At 48.1% G+C, this 21,744-nt stretch overlaps 1 protein-coding gene across 10 annotated transcripts in view; it reads left to right on the top strand.

Annotated features, from left to right (window-relative positions):
• The window catches only part of NPAS2 (neuronal PAS domain protein 2), a 191,209-nt gene that overhangs the window by 126,657 nt on the left and 42,808 nt on the right, over nt 1–21,744 (top strand). For 8 of the 10 annotated variants that reach the window (XM_082427307.1, XM_082427309.1, XM_082427305.1 and 5 more), the window contains 3 exons: nt 5,468–5,557; nt 16,541–16,661; nt 17,659–17,772. In XM_082427307.1, the coding sequence (XP_082283433.1) occupies nt 5,468–5,557; nt 16,541–16,661; nt 17,659–17,772 (325 nt within the window). Of the gene's footprint in view, nt 1–4,611; nt 4,752–5,467; nt 5,558–16,540; nt 16,662–17,658; nt 17,773–21,744 lie in introns of those variants that run through there. The other 2 variants (XM_082427311.1, XM_082427306.1) reach the window with 2 other exon arrangements.

Below are 21,744 nucleotides of genomic sequence, written 5' to 3'. Positions count from 1 at the left end.
ATTTTGTTTATCTTTTCAAAATACCAGCTTTTAGTTTCATTTATCTTTTCTATTGTTTTCTTAGTCTCTATTTCATTTATTTTTGCTCTGATCTTTATGATTCCTTCTCTTCTGCTAACTTTGGGTTTTGTTTGTTCTTTCTCTAGTTGCTTTAAGTGTAAGGTTAGGTTGTTTATTTGAGATTTTTCGTTTCCTGAGGTAGGCTTGCATCGCTGTAAACTTCCCTCTTAGAACTGCTTTTGCTGCGTCCCATAGGTTTTAGATCATCGTGTTTTCATTTTCGTTTGTCTTTAGGTATTTTTTGATTTCCTCTTTGGTTTTTTCAGTGATCCATTGGTTGTTTAGTAGCATATCGTTTAGCCTCCAAAACATGTGTTTGTGTTTTTTGCAGTTTTTTTTTTTTCTTGTAACTGATTTCTAATCTCATAACGTTATGGTCAGAAAAGATGCTTGATATGATTTCAGTTTCCTTGAATTTACTAAGGCTTGCTTTGTGATCCAGTCTGTGATCTAACCTGGAGAATGGTCCCTGTGCACTTGAAAAGAATGTGTATTCTACTGCTTTCAGATGGAATACTCTATAAATATCAATTAGGTCCATCTGGTCTAATATGTCATTTAAGGCCTGTGTTTTCTTATTGATTTTCTGTATGGATGATCTGTTGATGTAAGTGAGGTGTTAAAGTCCCCCACTATCACTGTGTTACTGTCAATTTCTCCTTTTATGTCTGTTAACATTTGCCTTATGTATTGAGGTGCTCCTATTTTGGGTGCATATATGTTTACAGTTGTTGTATCTTCTTGGATTGATTCCTTGATCATTATGTAGTGTCCTTCTTTGTCTCTTATAACAGTCTTTATTTTAAAGACAAAAATTGGGGCTGAACTGAGACTTAGGAGACTGGAATTTCTAGAAAAAGAAGATCTTAGATTTGTACGGATATGCTTTATGCACTTTCCTCTGCTCCCAGTATAGACTCCCTAAAGCCAGTCTAAAGGAAATCATGCTAGATGAGTGAATTGGACCCGAAATTAAGCCTATACGACAAGTGGACCTTCTGGGTGAATTGCATCTTTGAGACATATGGGAAACCCACCGACTAGAACTTTTGACTTATCTCTGACTGTTTTAGGCTCCTCTTCTACCCTCTTGCCCCTCAGTAGATACAGACCAGGTGACGGGTGACTGGAGCCTCCGGTACCTTCCCCATGATGGTTCCCACAGGATGATGCTCTCATTTTCCAGGATGCAGCTTCTCCACAGTGTGTGTCCCATTCCAGCTGCATATCCCCCTCCTTTGTTCAGAGCCATTTCAGGGAGCATGAGGAATCCAGATGCCATGTCTTCATAACCAGGAGGTTCCTTTTTAAATGAAGATGAAACCCAGGACAGAACCCGTCAGGCCCCAGGGAACTGCACTGCTGGTGCCGTCTGGATGTGAATCCCTCCTTCTTCCCTCTTCTCCCAAAAAAGCCCCAAACCAGACTCCATGAGAACTCATAGAGTTATGGAATTTGAAAGAACAAAATGACTTGGTCGCAGACCAGCCAAGCTGGTTGAGTGTAAACTGGCCAAGATGGTGGCTATAAGCATTGGAACAAGTAAACTCAAAAAAGGGAAAGCTCTTGTTGACTGGCAATTAAGGAGTGTGTGGTATTTCTGAATTTTGTTCAGAAAAGCTATAGCCATCTTTTCTCTTAGCCCAGATGTTGTCCCAGAGAAGACAAAAAACATTCTATCAGAGCTAGGAATTGGCAGAAAGGGGTGGTTTCATTTCCTTCTGGTGTGTGGCAGATATGAAACTCGGGCCATTATGGCATCTCTGGCGTCCCTGAAGCTCCTGCCGAGTCCCCATTGCAATAAGAGGGGCACATCGCTTTTCAATCACGTTCTATTGAGTCCCTCTCAAATGCTGCTGATGGGACTTCTAAAACCATCATTCTTAAAGCAGTGACTCGGTGTAATTCTTGTGCATTTGATGGAAAACCCCAATGGGCTGATGAGCGTTATCTTCCATCAGTAAATACCTTCAGCTTTTTAACACCCACTTGCTTTACAAATTCAAGAGGGCATGGGCTCCCTGTGCAAGAGGAGAATTTATGTTGCTCCTGCTTTTCCCGGTATTCTAATCTACTTTTTCTAAAATGGTGCAGCTGACGTCATCAACAGTGCCTCCACCTGTTCAAAAAAATTCACTTCCAGGAGCACTGCTAATATGATTTTTTTTTAAATTTAGAAAAATACTTAAGGGAAAAAGAAATAAAGGTCACTAGGATGTACCTCGGTGTTCACCATGAGCCATAAATCTGATCCAGGATCTCTCCAGCTCAGCACTATTGGCATTTTGGACCTGATAATTCTGTGTTGTAGGGGCGTGCTGTGTGTTGTAGATGGGATGTTTCAAAGCATCCTTGGCCTCTACCCGCTAGATGCCAGGAGCACCCACCCCAGAACTGACGACCAAAAATGTCTCCAGACATTGCCAGATATCCCCAGGGGGGCAAAGTTGCCCCCAGTTGAAAACCACAGTTAAATTCCAAGAGGATGAGGTCCACTTAAGAAATGTGCTTTAATATATTTTTCAGTCTTAAATCCTGCAGTACATAAGTGTTAAACAGTAAATGACCCACATGTTAATATTCCTGGTGAAAAGAACTCTTTCCCACTTCGGTGCATGGTGATGGTGGGTGCCCTTCTCTGCACACTTACTGGACTATTTCCGCTTACTGCTGCCATGCACTTGGCCACGCCCTCCTACCCTGAAGGAATCCATGCCCTTTGGCTGTGCAGATGCTCAGTAACACCCTAGGAGGATATAGCTGAGTGCATACAAAATGTTTCCAGAACTTTCTAAACACATATTTCAGTTTGGGGGTTTTTTCCCCCAAAGTGGAAAAATTCCCATATTTGCAGGAGATGCTATTTTAACAATACAGTCAGTGAGGCAACAGTGATAGTTTACAGGGATGGTCTGCCTGAGCGTATTACGTCCTCAAAAATTTGTTTTTGGGGAGATGGACTTTGTTTTGCATCTCCTCCATCTCATCAATGTGCCCATAGAGCCAGTTGCCAGGAAGACCCCATTCTCTGCTGAAGAGAGTCTGAATTTTAGAAATCACCTTTCTCATGTGTCTTATGAGAGCGTCATGATCGTCTGATAAGGAACCTGAAAACAAAACAGTCAGTGAGTCTGTGAGAAATCATGGACGGCCTCTATCTTTTCTCTCATGAGTACCCAGAGCAGTGCAGCTAGCGTAGAGCAGGCACTCAGTGAAAACTTCCAAACAAGTGAATTTTCCGGTTATTTTGAAATGCAGTTGGCCCTCCGTGTCCGTGGGTTCCGCATCCGAGGTTGGTTGAATCTGAGAATGTAGAGCCCACGGATATGGGGGCAACTCTCAGGGACTTGAGCATTCGTGGATTTTGGTGTCTGCAGCGGTCCTGGGACCAATCCCCCATGGATACCGAGGGACTGCTGTTCTCATGGATCTAGTTGAGTTACACGGCACTTCCCCAGCGGCCCTTACCTTTCACTTTGGTGGATTCATGTGAATGTTCTTTACAAACAGTTCCTTCAGGAGGTCTTTCTGTGGCAATGGATGTAAGCAGAGGTCTACTCCAACCAGCAGGCACAGTTTTTCTTTTTTTTTTAATACCTCTGTGAGGTCTGATATCTTTTAGTAAATGTTTACCAGTGAACTCAAAGTGATATTGGGGATAGGAGGACAAGGACCGTAAAATATCACTGACATCTTTTAATGGGTAATTGTGATATTTCTGATTCGGCCCAAAGGTACGCTTATCGTTAAAACTACTTAGGTACAGGGCCGGTCAGAGGCCGCCGCGACGCTCCCCTCCTTGCAGGAATCGCTGGATGGGGATGAGAAGGAGCTAGACAGCAGCGAGGAGGGTGGCCCCGCCAAGGAGTGGAGACTCAAGCCGCTGCCCAGCGGCCACTACTGTGTCTACAGCTACCGCGGAAGCAGATTGGCACGGCAGCGAGCGGACAGTGATGGTGGAAGCCCAAGTGGCACAGATGCAGAAACTACCTCTGGTGATGATTTCAGCCTCTCCTTGGCGGATGCTAATCTACCCTCTGAAGTGGAGCCAGAGCTGCGCAGTTTCATTGCTAAGCGTCTTTCTAAGGGAGCAGTCTTTGAAGGGCTGGGGAATGTTGCATCTGTGGAGCTGAGAACTCCAGGTTACAGAGTCGGTTGTTATTACTGCCTTTTCCACAAAAAAAAACTGCTTCCCTTGAGTATACTCTTGAGTATACGGTCTGCTTTTGAGGAGGGTCTGAAAAAGGACTTTGAGCTTTTCAGGCTTGTATTGGACAAGTATATTCAAGGGCTGAAAAATAACATGAATTGTGAGGAAAGGGCTGGGGAGAACCACATACAGTCTGACCCGAGCTGCTGGTTTGAGGATGTTGTGTGCCCAATCCAAAGGGTGGTTCATCTCTTTCAGGAGAAGCTTACCTTTCTGCTACATGCTGTTCTGAGTTATACTCGTGTTGAGGTTAAAGAATCAGATGAAAAAGCAAACAGAGACATTCACAGCTTTCTGAGTGTGGCCAGTCTCCAAGGCCTTATTCACGAAGGCACCATGACGTCTCTGTGCATGGCCACGGAGGAGCAGCTTAAGTCCGTGATCATCGACTGTAGTAGCTCCCAGCCTCAGTTCCACGGCACAGGAAGCAACTGGTCTTGTGAGGATGGAATGCAGGCTTTTTTGAATGGTGCTGACGGAGGTAACCCTTTTCTTTTTCGGCAAGTCCTGGAGAACTTTAAAAGCCATACAAGAAGCAGATAATTTGAAGAGATTTATCTGGCAGGCTGAAATGAATCATTATGCTTTGTTTCAGTGTTTCATGTTCCTAAAGAACTGTGGTAGTGGAGATATCCTTTTGGAGATTGTTAAAGTGGAACACGAAGAAATGCCAGAAGCCAAAAGTGTGGTAGCTATCCTCAAAGGATTTATGAAAGAAGCTCCTACCCAAAGTTTTTGATCACATGTTTTGAGATGATTACATTGTGAAGTTATGCAAGCCTCGGTGTTTGAAATTGCAGTTGTTATAACTGTCATAGGATTGCTATTTCAGATTATTTGAAACACATTCTGGATTTTTTCGTTTTGTACTTTTAAGATTAAACTTAATTAGACATTAAAAAAAAAAAAAAACTAGTTAGGTAATTTCCATGGCTAAATTCTGTTTCATGATACCAATAGGTCCCGTTTTTCACCGAGCCTTTTTGTGCTTTGCAAGCAGTTTGCCTGGGCTAGACAAATTCTGTGTAAGAAACCGCCTTATGTGCCAGACAGGAAAGTGCTGTGAGGTTAGTCGTGAAAATATTTGAAGGGTTACGAAATAAAGTTGGCGTCCTAACCCGGGGTCCTTGGCTTCGGGGGGCCCTCTCGTCCATAAAAGCACGACTGAGGAACCTTCACCTGCCGTGTTTTCCGCAGGCATTAGACGGCTTCATCATCGCTGTGACAACGGACGGCAGCATCCTCTACGTTTCTGACAGCATCACGCCTCTCCTTGGGCATTTACCGGTGAGTTTCTGTTCTGATGGCCTCTGCCAGTACGTGTGATCCTCTCTCCTCGAGGACCATTCAGATCTCAGAGCCGGGGCGCTGCAGGTGTGCGGGAGTCTGTGTGTGAGGAGGGCCGAGAAGTGCCCTCCACCAGGCCGAGGCCAAGCCTCGGAGGCTGCCCGAGGGAGGCGGGTGCAGGCCTGTGTCATCCTCGGACGAGCAAGACCTGGAACGGGGGCTGTGGTGCGGGTCCTGACCCTCCAGTGCCCCAGAAACCACCCAGGAGCCGTGAGCCTACGGCACAGTTAGCAGAGCTCAGAGCCTTTACGGAGGCTGACGGACACCTTCAAAGAAAGACAGGGTCCCCTGAGAGCTGGTGGAGGGATGTGCACTGGACGGCTGGGGACAGAAGGGGGTTTGGGGGTCGCTGGAGATGTAACTGAGATGCAGTAGGTTGTGACGCTTGCTGGTGGTAAGGGTTCAGTGCCAGGGATGATGGCGGGAGGGGGGGAGTGAAATACTCTGGGAAGATGTTGTTGGACCAGGAAGGACTTGAGGAACAAGGAGGGTTTGGGCAGGAGGGCAAGCTCTGCCGTCCTGTCCTGGGGAGCCAGGTGGGGTGCGGAGGAGGGCGAGTGCCGTGTGGTCCCGGGCCCTCCGCCCCCATCTCCCTCCCTCCCCCCACCCCGCTTCCTCCCCTCCCCCTCCCCCTTACCCCCTCTCCCTCCCCCCTCCCATCCCTTCCCTCCCCATCTCCCACCCCCTCCCTCCCCCTCCCCCTCTCCCCTCCCCTTCCCCCTTATGCCTTCTCCCTCCCCCCTCCCATCTTCCATCACACTCCCTCCTCTCAGCCTGAGCCTCGCTGGCTCCCTGGTACCCCCATCAGGATGCTCTGACTCACAGAGCAGCACCCGGCTGGTGGAGGGTCCACCTTGGAGGGCCCCTTGGAGGCGTCTGGCCAGCCTTCCATTTCCCGCCACACCATCGTTTATTCCCACAGAGACCGACCTGGAAGGAAGCTGTACCAGGAGCACCTGTGGGACTGATTGGGCTAAAACGTCCTCTCTTCTCTCTCCTCCCAAAAAGCCCTGCCAGACTGCTGAGCCCCCCACCCCCGACTCCCACACGTGGGTGGATGCGCGGCCAGGACACAGATGGGAGGGTGGCAGCTGCCCTGGGTGCCTGGTCGTAGGGAATCGCTGGCCGGGTGATGCTGGAGGACCATGGTGGCCCCTCCCTAGCCGCACCTGCCCGGGAGCACTGTGGCCTTGCTGTGTGGGCAGCGCCCCCGCCGGCGGTGATGACCCCGGCTTCCCTAATGGCCCAGGATTCCACTTCATCCTGGATCATTCTTTTCCTCAGAAGCCACTCCCCCCTCCCGTTGCTCCTGCAAACGATGCTGTGTGTAGATCAAAACCACCGTCGGTGTTTTCCCTTTGTGGGATACCTTTGCATTACCCTGAATCCATCTGACCTTTGTGGCTCAGCCCATTTCCAGGGTGCACGAGGCTGGGGGTTCTCTCCTCTGAGAGCCGTCAGAAGAGGCTGGTTCTCACTCAGCCCTAAGGAGTCGGGAAAGCAGTTTCATCTTGGTTTTCGTCTCATGCTGGAGTAGTGATGAGACCCCATCAAATCATCACGGCTTCTTTGGGCTGATCTGAGGAGGTGGGGTGCGTCTTTGGGGGGCGTTGGGTTTTGTATTGAGTGGACGGGATCGGGCAGTGAGCGGCGCTGATGGAAAGCAAACAGGTGTCAACTCCAGAATGGCCTGGGAGTGACCCAGAGCTGTTTGGGGAAACAGGATTTGCACTGTTCTGATTTCTACTCTTGGAATTACCTGATGACCCGGTTGTCATTCGCGGCAGAGCGGACTTAGTAAGTTGGGAATTCTGATTTGAAATTCTGGAGCAACTTAGAATCACCTTTATGAATTATTTTCTTACTCTGGAATGGCCAGAAATGACCCCAACTCTCATTTGTCAATGCCGGACCCATTTGAATGCTTATTAAGTGCCTATCCATGGACCCAGACACACACCGAGTCAGCCCTCACGCTCCCCAGCGGAGGTGAGGCCAGAATGGACAATCTCCACATTTAACTTCTATTTACTTGTAGCTTTCATTGTCCAGTTTTTACCCAAATCGTCATCTTCTTCCCCCTTTTTACTTAGCATTCGCTGTATCCCTGCTAGTGGTGGACAAGAAACTTCCCTGGTGCCCATCACACAGCTGCCCTGTCACCTCCACTTGACAGAGGATGAGACCGAGGTGGCCCAGCCGGCGAGGAGCAGAGCAGGGCTGAGGCCAGGCCCACGGAGCGCAGAGCCCAAACTCGCCACCTCTCTACCTAGTGCGTGTCTGATGCTGAGGATTTGGGTTGCCATTTAGGAATTCCGCTTTCAGTTTAGTTCACTTCAGTTCAAACTTGCTTATTACTCAGTACAAGCCCAGGACCCGTCCACAGACAATGCAGTGATTCAAATGGCCCATGTGAGGTTCTTTTTCTTTTTTTTAAATTTCTATTGCAGTATAGTTATTTACAACGTTGTGTTAGTTGCAGGTATACAGCAAAGTGAATCAGTTATACGTATACATATATCCACTCTTTTTTAGATTCTATCCCCACGTAGATCATCGGGGAGTATTGAGTATAGAGTTCCCTGTGCTATACAGCAGGTCCTTATTAGTTATCTGTTTTATATATAGTAGTGTGTATATGTCAATCCCAACCTCCCAATTTATCCCTCCCTCACCCTTTCCCCCTTGGTAACCATAAGTTTGTTTTCTACATCAGTGACTCTGTTTCTGTTTTGTAGATAAGTTCATTTGTACCATTTTTTTAGACTCCACATGTAAGTGATATCATATGATATTTGTCTTTCTCTGTCAGACTTCACTCAGTATGACAGTCTCTGGGTCCATCCATGTCGCTGCAAATGGCATTATTTCATTCTTTTTTATGACTGAGTGGTGTTCCATTGTATGTATACCACATCTTCTTTAACCGTTCCTCTGTTGATGGACATTTAAATTGTTTCCAGGTCTTGGCTATTGTAGATAGTGGGGCAATGAACATTGGGATGCATGTATCTTTTCAAATTATAGTTTTTTCCAGATGTATGCCCAGGAGTGGGATTGCTGGGTCATATGTGGTAGCTCTATTTTTAGATTTTTAAAGGAGCCTCCATACCGTTTTCCATAGTGGCTGTACCAATTTACATTCCCACCAACAGTGTAGGAGGGTTCCCTTTTCGCTTCACCCTCTCCAGCATTTGTTTGTAGATTTTTTTTGATGATGGCCATTCTGACTGGTGTGAGGTGATACCTCATTGTAGTTTTGATTTGCATTTCTCTAATAATTAGTGATTAGACACATCTTTTCATGTGTCTCTTGGCCATCTCTATGTCTTCTTCGGAGAAATGTCTATTTAGATCTTCTGCCCATTTTTTGATTGGGTTGTTTGTTTTTTTGATATTGAGTTGCATGAGCTGTTTGTATATTTTGGAGACTAATCCCTTGTCAGTCACTTCATTTGCAAATCCATATGAGATTCTTTAAACCTTAACGGTTTGCAATTTTGTAGAGAGATTTCATCTGTTAAGCCATTAAAGACTAATAAAAAGGTAGCCAATATTTATTGAGCACTTACTATGTACCAGGCACTATTAAGAGTCCCTGCTATGCATTAATATGGTTAAAGCACTTAGAAGGTCCATTCTCCTTATACTTACTGGTCCTTATGATGACTCTATGAAATAGGCACTTACTCCTGTTCACAGATGAGCAGACCAAGGCACAGAGCAGCTGAGGCCCCACAGCCAGCACGTGATGGGGCTCGGATTTGAACTCAGACACTTTGACCCCAGAACTTGGTGCTTACCCACCACTCGGACATCTACATGTGACAGCGTGAAGCTGAATGCTCTCTGGTGGGGTGGGTGTTGAGCAGAGGTAGGATGAGGTCCTGGAAGGCAATGTCCTGTCTCGTGAAAGAGGCAGCCATCAATCGAGGCACGGCCAGCAGAGACAGCGGGCTGGGGCCAGGAGGCCAAGGGCCCCACGGTAGCAGGGATGCCCCCTGTTGGCATCACGGGCTGGCATGCCAGGAGTTGGGTCCTACCGTGCCCTGTGTGGCCTGGGTTTGGGGGACCATTGGCGATTGGGGGGGCAGGGGAAAGAGCAGCAAGAATTCCTTTCTTCTTCTAAGTCTGTCAAAAGTCTAAACATCTCTCTGTGTGTCCTTCCTACCACTAGAAACTCAGACACTCCAAAGTTCACATGATAGATTTTTGTACAGCAATTTACTGGTGAAAGATCCTAGAACTTTCTTTTCCAGTTTGACAGAGAAAAGAAAGAAGAAAATAGCTCAAAGCAGAAAATGATTTTAAGGGAAAGTCAAAACTTATCCGTGGTGGTGACGCCAGCCCATTTTGGCATGTAGAATTAACATAGGCGGTCAAGGAAGAGACCTGGGCTGGCAGATGAGCATGCTGATGGAGGACCAGGGGCTCAAGGGGCTTCTGCATGAAAACCTTTCAGGAAAAAGATCAAAGGGGTGAGCATCACATGCCTTGGACATAATTGGGAAAGAGTATGGCTGAGGCAGAGCCAAATGACACCCAAAGTGGGCACAGTCTGTGTTTCCTGTTTGGACGTTGATTTTTTAGAAAATTTAACTTCCCGGATTGCTTTTCCGATCTGTTAATGAACGCGATGTTGGCCTAAGAAGCTGGAATCACACTTTGCTTGTCAGGCAGAAGCCCTGTCCCCAGCCCCGAGCAGATACCCACGTGCCCGAATGCTCCCTGAATGAGGGACTGGATGCAAGTGGGGCTCCTGCATCGAGAGCAGTTGCAAACAGCTTGGCACAAGTGGGCAGTGCCTCAGAAGTGAGAAATACAGGCGTGGATAACACAACTTCCCCCCACCCTCCCCCAAAAAATCTAAGGCACAGAGTGACTATAAAGTTGGAGAAATCTACTCACCAGAAAAATACCTCTGTGTAATGCTGTTTCTCCAAGTAAAAGCTCTGGCTGGAAGTACAAGGTCAAAGGGGACAGTGGGCCGAGTTCCTGGGGCAGGGGTCACAGCCAGGGAGAAGAGGTCACAGAGGAGGAAGACAGAGCGCCTGGCTTATGATACCATGAAATGCAGCAGCAAGTCCCTGGCCGCGCAGGGCTTTCCAGGAAGCATCCCTCTGCCCTCCGTCACCCACGTGTCCTCACCTGCTGGGAGAGCCCACCTGGTCCAGGTCAGCTTGTCGGAGGTGGCTTCATGTCGGACCTGGGTGGATGCTCTGTCTAGGAGGGGCCCCAAGAGGGAGATGTGGCTGCAGCTCAGGGTTGATCACAGGTTAAAAGGGTCCAGGTTGCCAGTTAGATTTGTTTGATTTTTATGTGCCTTTTGATCTTTCTGTATCATACCTGCAGAACTATGTATAAAACATAGGTTCCGTTTTGAAACTAATGATAAGGTGAGCACAAGCATACATGTAGCTGTCACCAAGGGTATGAAACAGAGCGTGACCAGGCCCGCAGAAGCTCCTGTCCGCTCCTTTCCCATCACACCACCCCCTTCCACCTAGAGATGACCACTTCCACACCATCGTGTCCTTGTTTCTCTCTGCAGTTCTGCCAACTTTTAATTCATCATTAGTCACTGTTATTTAGTATGACCTTTGGTTTAGCTTTCTGTAAACAGAGTCATAGGAAGTGTACTCTGGTGACCTCTCCTTTCGCTCAGCTTTGCTAAGGGATTCGTGTCTCACACCGTCCAGAGTAGCTTGTCGTTGGTTTGTCCTCATTGCTGTAGGCACGTGCTACAATCCCTGCCCCCAGGCCAGTGTGGAACTCTGAGAGGGTGTGTCTGTGGATGTCTGTATGTATTTCCTGATGAACATTTGCAAGCATCCTTCAGAGAGCTGACTGTGTGTAAGATCGCTGGGCTGTGGGGTAGGAACCCGTCCCCCTTACTAGGTGATACCGAGTTGTTTCCATGGTGATGGCACCACTCCACCATCCAGCAGCGGGGTGGAGAGTTCCAGCTCCTCCATGTCACCAGAACTTGGTATTGTCAGAATTGTCAGTTTTTGTCAACCTAGCATGCGAAGGCATCTCATGGAGTCTTGATTTGCTTTTCTCCCAGTTGCCTGTGTGACTGAGTGTCTTTGCATAATTTGTCGGCCATTTGGATTTCCTTTCTCTATGAAATGCTCTTTCAGGTATTTTGCCGTTTTCCTACTGGACTGTCTGGGTCTTTTGTGTAATGATTTGTAAGCATTCTTTCCACGCGAGTCCTCTGTCGGGTATGATTTTAATCGCCTCCTCGTCACTCTGCCCTAGGGTGACAGGGATGGCCAAACACACGACAGCCGATACTGGACAGGTGAGACGGTGTATTAACTGATGGTGTATTAATCCCATGTACTTACAGCCCCAGGGAGGGGCATATCACATGCCATGCAGGGAACAGAGTGAACAAGCAGGGGTGGTGTGGTAGTAGCAAGAGGGTGGGGTGCCCCCTGCTTCCCACGGAGGATGCAATTGGCTGGCAGGGCACTGAAACCCACTTGCAGGACAAACAGTAACTGCGGCTGCTTCTCTCCACCCCTAACAGTAAGGAGGCTTGTTTAGCTAGGGGACCTTATCGGTGGCAGGAAGGAACTTTCCGTTAGAGTGGGGAGGAGGATTTTGGTTGGTCCAGTCAAGGCCCTCTCGGTTTTGCCAAATGACAAGGCAGCGTATCACACTGACCCTTCATTCCGGGCTTATACCACAGGTCTGTGTGTCGCAGATATCTGATCTCGCTTTGTGGTTTGCCTTTCCGACTCTTTAGGGTCTTTTGATGAACAGAGAGAGTCTTTAGAGTTGGTCCTTTTTCTACCTGAATTCATTCTTCACTCCTCCCGGGTCGAAGCTATTCTCTATACTGTCTTCGGAAAGCATTCCTGTTTGGCCGTTAGTTTGATTCTGAATCTAAACTGAATCAAAGCAGATCACGTATGCCTCCCACGCCCTGGTCGTTCGGGAGCCCAGGGCCCTCTCTGCTTCCCCAGCCCAGTCCTGCCCCTTCTCAGCATGAGGCTTCTCACCGATCCCCCTTCTAACCGTGGCCGACACAGATCTCCAGTCAGAACTGCCGGGGCCCCTTGGGGACATCCTGAACTGCATGTCCACACAGCCCGCTTCCAGCTCAGCCGGCCAGCCTGTGGACTCCTGTGCAGGCTCATTTAACTTTGCTGATGCGACTGCACCGGTGCTGTGGGTTCAAAAGACAGAGAGAGGAATATGCTTCCTGTCTGTTCACATCCTCCCCAGGCTGTCACAGGGCCTCCAGAGAAAAGGTAGGAGAAGTGCTGTTGGGGATTTAGATCAGGCATTTAGTGCGAAACTCAGAAAAGGGCCAGATTCTTGACAGAGTAGCCAAGGGCATAGCAGTAAGTTTGGCTGGAGAACCTCCCGCCTCCAACAGGTAAATGATGTTCCTGATAAGGTGATTCAGCTGTGAAGGTGGTGCCTTCCCTCCCTCGTCTCTGTAATTGCCATGATTTTAATAAACAGAGCTCAGCGCATTCAAGGGACAGTTCAATTGCAGATATAATTTACTCTCCTGTAAGCACTAGGGTTTAAATTCTCAAAATATCATTGTTCGTGTTGGTTTCCAGCACATGGAAATGGCCTAATAGGAGTATAAGAGCAAAGGCACAGAAAGAGCTTGCTGTTTGCCAAGTGTGTTCTGAGCCCTCCTCGTGGGTCAACTCATCATCCTTAGGACCCCCGCCTCCCTCCAGTGTTTGTCTTTATTCTGTGCAGAACTTGTCACCTGAGATGCCCTGTGACCTGCCAACCGTGTCCCACAGGAGCAGCGAGGCCAGGCGGCCCCCCACCCTGCGCTCTGCCGCCCCCTCCATCAGGGAAGTGGGCTTCTGACTGGCCCTCCGAGAAAAGACCATGCGGTGACGGAGTTAGCATTTTCAAGTATCTGAAATGTCTTTAAGAAGAGAGAGTACTGTCATGTGTGAGCATTAGTCATGTTCTAAAAAACTAAAGGGATTGGGCTTAAAATAAAGTCAAGAACATCAGAAGGAACTTGGAGAAAGCCAGAATGAGAAAATGGTAGCACAGCTAGTGGGGGTGGGGAGATTGCAGAGTCCACAGAGATCAAAACAGGTGCATCCAAGCAGGGAGCCTGGGGACCCCCAAGTCCCTCCTTCCACTCCTGCCCTGCCCTTCCTCAGCCACCAAGCACATGCTTACAGTCCTGGAACCGTGGCTGCAGGAGGGGTGGGACTTGCCCCCTCTGCTGTGCTTCCCTCCGGTGCCGGAAGCCGCGGCTGGCACACGGCACCCTGAGTTGGTGTCAGTTGGATGGTGGTGTGGGCTGAGCCGTCTGCACGCGGCCCCTTCCGCTGTGTCTCCCCTTCCCTGGACCTGTTCAGACTTCGACCGCCTCTAGGCTGGCTCCTGTGCTCCCTTCCTCCCCAGGCCACTAGAGGGTCCGAAATACAAGCACAGCCCTGCCCGCCTTCCTCCACGTACCCCCGCGGGCCCCCTGGCACGCAGGCTCAGCCTTGACTCCTCTGTGGGCTGCTAACCCCGAGCCCTACTGCCCTTCCCCACTCCTCCCCCACCCACTGTGCTGTCAGGGCTCCCACCCTCGCCCCCATCCCCACTTCTGTGTGGGCTGTGCCCCTGCCCGGAGCACCCGGGCTGCCTGGCGGGCACCGCTTGTCCCCAGACACCCCCCGCCGCAAGGATCCCTCCCCGTGGGAACTGCCCCTGGGAGGCTCCCCTACCCCGTCCTTTTGGATCCGGTACTCCATGCTCAGAGTTCTCCAGGCGCCTGGTTTTTACTTCCATCATAGCACTTGCCATGTTGTTCTTTCCGTTCATCAACATGTTTTTCTTGAAGGCCAAGCACCATCCGATGTCAGGGGTACAGGGGTGAGGCAGGCAGGGGCCACACGTTATCATGGGAAGGAACAAGAAAACTTGGAGTTGTTTCCTACATGGTTAGTAACCCCCATCACGCCTGGCGTTCGCCGTGTGCCCTTGTATCGGCAGCTGACTCAAGCCAGCTCGTGTCACCCTCACAGCCCCCTCGTCTTTCCGTCAAGCAAAGTGCAGCTTGGAGGGCAGAGCTGGCTCTCACACCCCACCTCCAGGGCTCTCGCCTGCCTCGCCGGCCCCTCCCAGGGCTTACTACGTGGTCACAGACGTGCCCTTCCCCGGTGGGTGCAGATGACACGGGCGCAGCGGCCACAGGAGCAGGGGCAGTGGTGGTCCTGTTCCGGGCGAGGGGCTGTCACGGGTGCTTTCTCAGAGGAAGTGACTTCGAAGCCAGGACCTGAAGCAAGCACGGGAGTTACTGAGCACAGGGGTGGGTTGCAGAATGCTCCAGCCTGCGGGTGCAGCCCGAGGGGCGGCCCAGAGGAAGAGTAGCGCTGGCGACCCGGAGAAAAGGCACTCTGGGGGGCTGGAGAAGGCCTGGGAGCGGAGGCTGTGCTGTGCGGAGCCTGACTAATGAACTGAGGAGCTTAGGCTTCATCCCAGGAGCAGCGGGAAGCCAGCGAAAGTTTGTTTTTCTAAAATATTTATTTTATATTGGAGTAGAGTTGATTTACGATGCTGTGTTAGTTGGCAAGGTGGTGACTTGATCTGATACGAGGCTGCTGGCGGAGAGCAAATTGGACAGAGACGAAAGGTGATGTGGGAAGACCAGTTTGACCATTTCACTCCCCAGAGGAGATGATGGCCTGGACTAGGGTAGAGGCCAGAGAAAAAGAAGTGAATGGATCTGAGAGAGTTCGAGGGAGGAAAATCTCACAGCACTGGGACACTGGATGTGAAGACGACAGGGAGAGGTCAAGGATGCCAGCTGGGTGTTGGGTATGGGCAGGTGACCGCTTGACAACACCACACGTGGGGACAGAAAACACAGCGGGGGGAGGAGATACTGAGGACATTGGGGGTGTATGTGGATCTGGGGTCCCCAGGTACATCTGGGAGGCGGATGGAATGTGAAGTCAGCACCCCCAAGGGCGAGTTGCCTTGGCGTGCAAATGAAAGGGTGTGCACAGACCGTGTTTGAAGCTGTAGGAGGGGGTGAGTTTATTGAGGGATAGGGAAGTGCCTGTCTCCTCTCTCTCCCCACCGTGATCTCCAACCTGCACTGTCCACTATGGGAGCCACCGGCCACATGTGGTGATGTAAATTTCAATTAAAATAATTAAAATTAAATACAATTAAAAATTCTGTCTTCAGGGACTTCCCTGGCAGTCCAGTGGTTAGGACTCGGTGCTTCCACTGTCGGGGCCCAGGTTCAATCCCTGATGGGGAACCTAAGAATCCTACAAGCTGTGCGGTGCGGCAAAAAAAAAAAAAAAATCTGTCTTCAGTCACACTAGCCCTGTTTCAGGTGCTCCGAAGCCATGTGGCTGGTGGCTTCCCTAACAGCCCGTGCAGATTACAGACCATTTCCATCATCACAGACCGTTCTGTTGGATGACACTGAATCTAGACTCCATTGTATTTATTTTGTGTCCACGGGTGCCCAGGTCCTCAGAAAAAAAGTACAGTTCCTTTGATTAGAGACCTTTAAGAAGTAAACAGCCGTTTGCTGGCCTAGAGGTCAGAGAAGGAACCCATGGGTTCTTCGGGGGCCTTCATGTGCGTGGTTGGCCTCGAGCTGGGGCTCCACGCCAGCCATGCCGCCCCAGCCAGAACACGGGGCTGTTGTCAGCACACGGGGCTCCAATGCATGTTTGTCTGGCTTGAGTCTTAGTTCCTTCTCAGGCCCACAGGCAATAGCACGTTTGCATTTGAACAGGTAAACCCTTTTAGATTACAATTCAAAATTACAGAGTCTTCACAGAAACTCAGATCTGGAACTTCTCATTTCAGAAACCAGTTCTGAATTGTCACGAAGTTTCAGGTTTTGCTTTTGCTTTTATTTTTCGTCTTTGTGGAATGTGTGCCTTGGTTCTTTCTTTTCTTTTCCAGTCGGATGTCACGGATCAGAATTTGTTACGTTTCCTTCCAGAACAAGAACACTCAGAAGTCTACAAAATGCTTTCTTCCCATATGCTCGTGACCGACTCCCCCTCCCCAGAACACTTAAAATGTAAGTTTAACTTCACTGGTTTTACGAGATAGAAAGATGAGAATGTCACTTTTGAAAGGAGGTTAGAATGAATTAAGAAGGGAGGACTAATTTTAAAAATAATTTTCCTTGTGACTCAGAACATTTCCAAGATCCTTAGAGGTATATTTTAAGTTCAAAGCTAAAACCGGAGTTTGGAATATGTAAGACGTTGAACTTTTATGCGGAAAATTTTAAAGCACAGAGCTTAAGAATAATAACTTGTTTTGCATGGAATACAAGAGATCCCTTTTTTTTTTTCCCCACATGAGAGCCTTTTAGTAATAAAGGGTATAAAAATAAGTGAATAATCTGCTTATTTTGGAGGACACTATGAGGCTAGATTTGTATTTATGATACTAAGTAACCAACTAAAAACTGAATAATTAGGTCAAAACTCCAAATTCTCTTTTGAGGCTGTCATCTGGTTATTTATATACATTTGCAGGTTTTATGGAATTTTAAAGTTTTTGTCAAAATTGGCAGCCTGGATAGAAAGCTGGTCTGGTCACTTAATGAAGCATGTATTTTGATGGCAGTAGCAAGGGTGCCTTGTACTTATTCAAGCCTTAGTCCATTTTCCGTGAATAATGTGTCCCATTGTACATCTGACTTTCCTTCAGAGCAAAGTGGAAAGATTAAATTAAAGAGAGCAGCTCTATCTGAGCAGCTTTATTTTAATATACAGTATGAAAACAACCAGAACTAATTAAGGCCGACAGAACCAACCGCAGACATCTGTGAGCAAATTAAGACTAATTGGGTCCGAGTATGGAATGCAAAACATCTGTAAACTACGGAGGGGAAAAACCTGTGTTGCAAAGGTCATAAAACCATGTCCGAAAGTCAGTCATAATGAGAGAAATAGCCCGGACATGTGTTGACCAAACCCTGTGAGTTTCACAAGATGCGGCTTGTTTAGTCTAGAATCAGTGTAATGCTCTCATTCTGTTTCTCCTTTTTTCCTTTAATGGCCCAGCTGACAACGATTTAGAGTTTTATTGCCATCTTCTCAGAGGCAGCTTGAACCCAAAGGAATTTCCAACTTATGAATACATAAAATTTGTAGGAAATTTTCGCTCTTACAACAATGGTAAGCGTTCATTGTCGTATAATTGTGGCAGTGGCTTTTCTCACGCAAACGTGCACGTAGGGGCGGGAGGAAGGGCGAGCATATGTGCTTTGCATATTTGCATTTGGATTTCTGTGTTCCCAAGATGTGTTTTTTTGTGCTCCTAAATGGTATCTCCCATTCGGGAAGAACACGCATCCCCACCTGTTTATGCCAGCCCATGACGTCCCACTGAGAGGCACCGTGTTCATTTATTTATTTTCAGGCTAATGGAATAGTTCTGTGCTGTGAGAAACAACTTACGGTTCATAAAGAACGGGTTCAGCCTACACACAGCCAAACAGGGCTTCACTGTGACATGAAGATCCCTACTAACCTTGGCTTCTGCATTTTTATCCTCCTTTTTACAGGCTGCTTTTTACAGCCTGTTTTCATAGCTCTACTCCACGGTCCTTCTGCTAAGTCTGGCCCTAATGCACAGGACATGGTCCTTTTATGAGGAGCCAGCCATCTCCATTAGATGAATTATCAGGCAACATAAGCCAAGCAGTAAAATCTTGCTTTCTGAAATTACCCAGATAACTAATTGTCCAAGCCCAGGCTGCAACTCTCAAGCAGACTTCAACACCCCGTTTTACTTTTGACCCAGGCAAAATGGGGATGCAGGCCTGACGCCAGAGATTCAGAAACGCAAGTCCCAACATGCAGCCCCACTGGGGAGCCCGGCACAGAGTGGCCAGTCCTCAAAACCCAACACAAAACACCTAACTTTGAAAGCTCTAACGTTTCCTAAAATAGCAAAGATGGGGCGGGGGGAATAGAACGAGGTGTTGACAGGGAATGGTAGAAAGAGAGAAGAGGGAAGGAGAAAAAAATGGCAAAGGGAAACAAATACAGAAAGGTGAGCCCCGGGAAGGAGGGGGTGGGCCGGTGGGTGACACGAGGGAGTGGATGCTGGCAGCTGACCTGTGCTGCTTGGCTTGCTGTTGTTTAACTCTGGACCCACGGTCCAGTCTATTACCCCCGTCGAATGAGTCCCAGAGTTTCCACTAGAAGCAGCCAAAGTAATGGCACTGAGTCCTAATGACGGCCCCTGTTGTATGTGTTTTGCGTAAATATACATGCTTTGCTTAAGAGGCTCCAACTGTTTGCTAAATAGCATGATCCCCCAGGCCCAGTGTTCAGGGCCGGTGCCTGGGTGATGGACTCCCTGGCCAACTCGGGGCCCTTTGCGGAAGCTCCCCACCTAGGGCTCGGGGTGCCCGACTGGTTGGGAGTGGTGGCAGGTCAGCCTTCCCAAGGGGGCCCCTAAATCTGGGCAAAGCGGGATGAAGCCAAGACCTGCCCGTGTCTAATCTGACTCATCTGAGAGGCTTTCCTGAACCTCATGAGACACGTGTGTAATGAACCACACAACTAAGTAAAGAAACTGACCTAAGGGGTACCTCGTGGAAAACTCAACGTGGTGCCAGCCCGGTGCTGTGGTTCCCTGGGTGAGGCAGCCTGTTACAATGCAGATTCTCAGATGCCCCTGGAAGATTCTAGTTCAGCACACCTGAGGGTGCGGCTGGGACTGAGCAGTTGGAAAAGAACCTAGGGGTTCTGATGCAAAGGGTCGTGGACTTTGAGAAACACTGCCCCATTGTACTACTACGTGGCATTCCATAGGAATTTTAATGACACTCCTCTTGCTTTATGGTGCCAGGCACCTCTATCCTTGAATTAATATAAGCAGTGGTTTGGAATTTGCTTAAAATGTGTACCGTGGCCATAATGCCAGCTGCTGGGGAAGCAGCCTATCCCAGTTGGCCGCATGCAAGGAAGGGTCCCCAGAGTGCCGAGACTGTGGGAATTATGGGATGCTGCTCCCACGTGTCTCCGTGACAACAGCACACGCACTTAATGAAGGGTACCGGGTTGTGATTGGCTGGTGAGCAGCGTTATCCTGTGAATGTACATTTCCACGACTCTCATTAAGATGCTACTGAACGTGGCTTTGAAGCTTCCTGTCTTTTATTGTGTTTTAGAGGATTTCAAGGAAATAGGCAGGCTTCATTGTGCATACCTGAGACTTTTTTTTTTTTTAACCAGCAAGGCTTTATTTTCACTTCAAGTTGAGACAATGTTTGTTTGCCTGAAAGAATGTGTGGAAGTTATGTGTGATTTTTTTTTTTTGGTGGGGGGAACTGTTACTGCTATAAACACACAGCATTGAAAGTGGAAATTTTAAAACCAAGAGTTTAAAACCAGAGTGTCTTTGCAGAGCCTGCTAAACAAACCAAAGTTAGGGGAGCTTTCTTGAGACAAGAGTCTCCAAATGTAATTGTGGAAAAACTGAAATATAGTTCTCACTTGGATTAAAACAGCAGAAAATGTCAGACAAATGAATTTCTAAGATGGAACCCTATGAAGTCACCAACATTCAACCTTTTTTGGCCGCTAAAGTAAGGTTTAACATAAGAAATCATTCAGATTTGATTCTGTAGGTTTATTTCTCAATAAACATGGAATGATGGGATCATAAAAATAGCTCACCTTAGGAGTCTTTCCTCAGTACCAGGCCCTGGGCTCAGTCCTGACACCGGTCGTCTCATTGAATTCTGGAGGCAATCTCATGAGATGGTGTTAATGGCATCATCCCATCTTTTTTTTTTCTTTAATTGAAGTATAGTTGATTTACAATGTTGTGTTAGTTTCAGGTGTACAGCACAGTGATTCAGTTTTTCTTTAATTAATTAATTTATTTATTTTTGGCTGTGTTGGGTCTTCGTTTCGTGCGAGGGCTTTCTCTAGTTGCGGCGAGCGGGGGCCACTCTTCATCGCGGTGTGCGGGCCTCTCACTATCACGGCCCCTCTTGTTGTGGGGCACAGGCTCCAGACGCGCAGGCTCAGTAGTTGTGGCTCACGGGCCCAGTTGCTCCGCGGCATGTGGGATCCTCCAGACCAGGGCCTGAACCCGTGTCCCCTGCATTGGCAGGGAGACTCTCAACCACTGCACCACCAGGAAAGCCCCTGAGTTTTATATATATATGTATATATACCTATATATGTATATATATGTGTATATATATGAATATATATATTTTTCAGATTCTTTTCTCTTATAGGTTATTACAAAATATTGAGTATAGTTCTCTGTGCTGTACAGTAGGTCCTGGTTGGTTATCTATTTTACATACAGTAGTGTGTATCTATTAATCCCCATCTCCTAATTTATCCTTCCCCCTCCCCCTTTCCTCTTTGGTAACCATAAGTTTGTTTGCTATGTCTGTGAGTCTGTTTCTGTTTTGTAAATAAGTTCATTTGTATTTTTTTTTTAGATTCCACATATAAGTGATATCATATGATATTTGTCTTTCTCTGTTTGACTTCACTCAGTATGAGAATCTCTAGGTCCATCCATGTTGCTGCAAATGGCATTATTTCATTCTTTTTTATGGCTGAGTAGTACTCCATTGTGTAAATATACCACATCTTTGTTATCTAGTCATCTGTCAATGGACATTTAGGTTGCTTCCATGTCCTGGCTATTGTAAATAGTGCTGCTATGAAATTGGGGTGCATGTATCTTTTCAAATTATAGTTTTCTCCAGATACATGGCATCATTCCTTTTTTTTTTGAATTTTTGAATTTTATTTATTTTTTATACAGCAGGTTCTTATTAGTTGACTAATAAGACTGAGCCCAGAGCACGCTCCAGGGAAGGGCCAGCACCTTCCTGGAGGGCTTCCGCCACTTCTGTGTCCCTAAATCCAACGTGAAGATGAAATCCACTTTCGTACACGCTGGGTAAACTGGAGTGTTACCTTCTGCTGCCCTGTGAGCTGTCTGCACAGGCAGGCCTCTGGAGCAGTGCTGAGTGGTCGGAGAAGTTGACCCCTGGCCTCCACTCACTCCCCACTGACCCCCTCCCACCTGGGGTCTCGGGGTGCTGGGAGGCCAGTGGCCCCCTTCCTGGTGTCTTTCCCAGGCCCCTCACTCGGGAGCCCCCC

The sequence above is a fragment of the Balaenoptera physalus genome (genome assembly GCF_965194825.1).
Source record: "Balaenoptera physalus genome assembly, chromosome: 15".
NCBI lineage: Eukaryota > Metazoa > Chordata > Mammalia > Artiodactyla > Balaenopteridae > Balaenoptera > Balaenoptera physalus.
The sequence above is the reverse complement of the archived record's forward strand: the minus strand, read 5'-3'. Positions and strand labels throughout refer to the sequence as shown.